General features: G+C 39.1%; 1 protein-coding gene across 1 annotated transcript; it reads right to left on the reverse strand.

Moving 5' to 3' along the window:
- Positions 1-654: 654 nt before the first annotated feature.
- LOC149191027 (uncharacterized) lies at positions 655-1,749 on the reverse strand. The gene is made up of 2 exons (XM_089413492.1): positions 1,434-1,749; positions 655-1,310 (listed from the first exon to the last, which is right to left on the reverse strand). The coding sequence occupies exons 1-2, from the start codon at positions 1,559-1,561 to the stop codon at positions 815-817; spliced, it is 624 nt and encodes a 207-aa protein (XP_089269618.1). The 5' UTR covers positions 1,562-1,749; the 3' UTR covers positions 655-814.
- Between the last annotated feature and the right edge of the window lie 2,696 nt (positions 1,750-4,445).

Consider the following 4,445-nt stretch of genomic DNA (forward strand, 5'->3'; position numbering starts at 1 on the left):
AGTCACTGAAAAAGAAATGCTTGCAATAATACATGCTGTGAATAAATTCCGACATTATATAACTGGTTATGAGGTTTTTGTACATACTGACCATTCTGCCATTAAGTATTTAATGAATAAACCAGTAATTAATGGCAGAGTTACCAAATGGTTGTTATTATTACAAGAATTTAATATCACAATGTTAGATAGACCAGGTAAAGAAAATCAGGTGGTAGATTTTCTTTCTAGACTGCAAAATCCAGGTGAGGTTGTTCCGGTTGAAGATTCTTTTCCACATGAAAATTTATTTGCAATTTCAATAGTGAATCCTTGGTATGCTGACTTGGCCAACTCTTTGTCCACAGGAAGAACACCTCCATATTTTACTCCAAAGGAAAAGAAGAGGCTAATCAAACAAAGTGCTCGATACTCATGGGTTAATGGCAATGTTGCACAAAGCGCGATCGGGATTTAATCGGCGCCGGGAAAAAAGCGGAAAAAATCGACAAAAGCAGGAAAAAAGCGGAAAAAAACGGGAAAAAAGCGTTTGGCACAGAAATATTCATTTTTTTTCATTTTTTTTCAATTTTTTTAATATCTAAACCATCTACAACATAAAATAAATACATTGACACATAAATATGATAAAAAAACTAATATATAAGATGTTTAATATCATTTCTAGCGCTAAAATCACACATAACATTGAATCATGTCCTGAATAGTAAGTCCTGAGTCCCAAGTCCAACTCAGCCTCAAAATATCAACAAAAAATATGATAATGTATCTCATCATGTCATAATGTCATATACAATAAAATGAAAGTCTAATCCTATTGACTTCCTCTGCCCCTCTTGCGAGAAAATGGCACAGCTTTCTCTTTCCCTCTAGATGTAGAAGCTGGTGCCTGTGCTGGTGGAAATGGCAGTGGAGTCTGACGTGCTCTAGAAGCTGAAGAACTAGTAGTAGCAGCTACAGGAGGCTTAGGTGGACGGAGACCACGTCCTCTACTGGTGGTAGTGGTAGCCCGGGTAGCCCGGGTAGGCGGTGTCACCTCCTCCTCCTGCTCCTCCAACTCCTCCTCCTCCTGCTCCTGCTCCTGCTCCTCCTCCTCCTCCCCCTCCTCCTCCCCCTCATCCTGCACTAACCAATCCTCAGTGGGATCCATGAGAGGCCTCTCGGTCTCAACCCTCCATTCAGCAGTGGTGTCAATCCCATCCAATGAGATGGCTTCCGTATCAGGTGTCTTACTCTTCTCTAGTTGTCTCACCCACAATCGAAGATTGTAGTAGACATAGACCATGTCATTAAGTCTATGGGACTCCAACCTGTACAAAGTTCATGAAATAATAATTAATAATTAATATTATAAAAAAAATATTGTTTAAAATTTTAATGAATTCAAAAATTTATTTGGAAATTTGCAATATTTTAAATGTTTAAGTGTTAACCTATTGCGCTTCTTGTTGTGTATTTTTTCAAATACACTCCAATTGCGCTCACATCCCGAGGAGCTGCATGTTTGGCTGAGGATGCGTACGGCAAGATTTTGCAAAAGGGGTACTCTGCCACCATACATCTTCCACCATGCGTCTACAACAAAATTACAAATAAAATTTTAAATAAACATAAGAAAAAAATGGAATTTGAAGAAACAATGAAATTTGAAAGTTGAAACAAAGTTACAAAGTACATACTACAAACTAAAAAATACCTGGCATTTTAATCGTCCTATCAATGACAGCCATCTCAAAGCCAAATGTGCCACCTGACAACTTATATTGCTCAATTTGTCTAAAGATCTCCATACGTTCTTCTGGAGATCTCACCATCTTCTGGACACAGGTTAATAATCCTTCCACGACCTCAACATCAAAATTAAACCCACATGCATAAGAAAATGCAGGGTTCAGGAAAAGCCCAGCAGCATGAATGGGACGATGGAGTGTGTTGTTCCATCGCTCATCAATGACTTCCCATAGAAGGAGTTGTCTCTGAAACCCATCATCTCCCTTATCATCATAGTAGGACCGAATGGCTTCTTTGGCCCTGTCCATGGCTTCATACAAATAGCCCATTGCGGGCTTCTCACCATCAACCAACCGAAGAACCTTTACCAAAGGTTCTGTAACAGCGCACACCTCCTGCACTCCCGCCCAGAAGTCTTCCTGGTATGAAACTAGTCTGCAGACGGCCTCTCCTTCTGGTTTGCGGCTCATTGACGAAGCACGCCACTCCTCTGAAAGAAACATTCTCTTCAAATCCCACATAGAATTCAAGAGGGATTGAAGAGATATGAAACTCGTCGCAAACCGTGTAATGGCAGGGCGCACCAACTCTTTGTTGTTGGTGCATTTTCTCATCAAGCTAAGCACAGATGTGTGATTGTAAATAAATTTTGTGATGCTTTTTGATGAGTCAACAACCTCTTTGACAAAGGGAATTTTCCCTATGTCCTCTAACATCAAATCAATACAATGGGCAGCACAAGGTGTCCAAAATAAAGCAGGATGCCTGTCCATAAGCATTCTACCAGCAGCAACATAATTTGCAGCATTGTCCGTTATGACTTGGACAACATTTTCTGCACCCACCTCCAAAATAAACACATCCAGCAAATCACATAAAGTTCTTGCATCTTTGATTTGATGAGTTGCATCAACAGATTTGATAAACATAGTCCCCTTGGGACAACTAACCAAGAAGTTTATAAGGGTTCTCCCCTTTTGGTCAGTCCAACCATCTGACATAACAGTGCATCCTGTTTGTGCCCATGATGCCCTAAAATCCTCCAATCTTTGGGTGCAGTCACGCTTTTCATCTTGAAGAAGCCGGCCTCTGAAATCATGAAGAGAAGGGATTTTGTACCACGGGCCAACACTGGCAATAGCATCAACAGTAGGTTGGAAAAATGGATTACTCCTTACAATGCTGAAAGGAATATCACTCCAGAGGAGAAATTTTGTCATCAACTTGTCAGCTTGTTCTTTTTCAGTTCTTTTTAGCATTGAACCAATAGTTGGTTGTGAACCAGGTGTGGTTCGAGGAACAAAATATGATGATGCAGCTACCGGATTGACTGACGCTGCAGTAGAACCAGTGCCACTTGGCCCACTTCCTTCAACTGACATTTTTAGTTGCCTTTTGAGTTCTTCTTTGGCATCTCTAGTGTGCTCTAATTCTCCCAATGCTCTCATGGCTTTTTGGATAATTTCAGCATTTGTATTTAGACAGGGCCCCACATCATGTCCAGGGATTTGTGCAAAGTGGAACTTCAACCTGTACACCCCCCCGAATATTTCCTTTCCACACAACTTGCAATACAAGTTTTGTCTATCATTCGGAGTTTTAGGGTCACCATATTCCCAGAAAGGATCCAATTTCCTTGGCATTTTGTTTTTAAATTTTGAATTTGCAAACCTATGGAAAAATAAGGATTAGGAAATAGGAATTTAGGATTACATAATACAAATTACAATTTAGCATTTGCAAAATTACAAGTTAATTATTTCCAAAATCCCAATTTCTAAACCCAAGTTACCCAACCAAATGCCAATGGCAAATGCCAAAAAACAATGAAAATTCAAAAAAAATAAACAATGTTTAAAAAAAATGAGAAAATAAAAATAAAAAATTGGTTCTCATAGTCATAACAAATTACCCATCCCAAATCAATGAAAAATTTCAAAAAATTCTTTAAAAACAATGAAAACCAAAGTTTTTATAGAAGCAAAACCAAAAAAAATTAATCTACATACCTCTTTTATGGACAAATTGGTGATCTTGGCTTGGATTCCTCCTAAAAACGCTTGGATTCGCTCCCAAATACGACGGAAACCCTTCAGCTCCTCTCCCTCACCTCTTCTCCTCCTCCTCCGCGCGGCGACAGCACAATGAATTAAAAAAAAATCGAATTTGCCATATAAAACCCCGCTGCCCGCGCCTCCCACGATTTTTACGCAAAAAATCGCGATATTTTCGAAAAAATCGCGATTTTTTCGATAAAAATCGGTATAAAAAAAAGTGGCGATTTTTACGGATAAAAATCGCGATTTGATCGGGCAGAGGAAAAAATCGCGATTTTAACAACACTGGTTAATGGAGATTTATTTTACACTGGTTATGATATGATTATTAGACGATGTGTAAGAAATGATGAAATAATTGATATTTTAAAATCTTGCCATGATGAACCGTGTGGTGGGCATTTTGCAGCTAAAAGAACAGCATTCAAGATTCTTAGTCTTGGATACTACTGGCCATCTATTTTTAAGGATTCCAAGAAGTATGTGAAGAGTTGTGATAGCTGTCAAAGAATGGGTAGGCCAACAGCTACAGATGAAATGCCACTTCAGCCTCAAGTACACTTAGAGCCATTTGAAAAATGGGCTCTCAATTTCATAGGACCCATCAATCCCACTTCCAAAGGTAAAAAGTACATCCTAGTATGTACTGATTACGTG

Source organism: Pinus tabuliformis, chromosome 3_1 (genome assembly GCF_031772625.1).
Source record: "Pinus tabuliformis cultivar Carrire ecotype Pingquan chromosome 3_1, CPIR1, whole genome shotgun sequence".
In the NCBI taxonomy this organism is placed as follows: Eukaryota; Viridiplantae; Streptophyta; class Pinopsida; order Pinales; family Pinaceae; genus Pinus; species Pinus tabuliformis.

Bases quoted from the DNA above. Each gene is read 5' to 3' on its own strand.
- LOC149191027 (XM_089413492.1), bottom strand. From the start codon at position 1,561: ATGTATGGTGGCAGAGTACCCCTTTTGCAAAATCTTGCCGTACGCATC. The intron at 1,311-1,433 runs GTTAACACTTAA...AACTTTGTACAG, and splicing joins CACAACAAGAAGCGCAATAG to GTTGGAGTCCCATAGACTTA.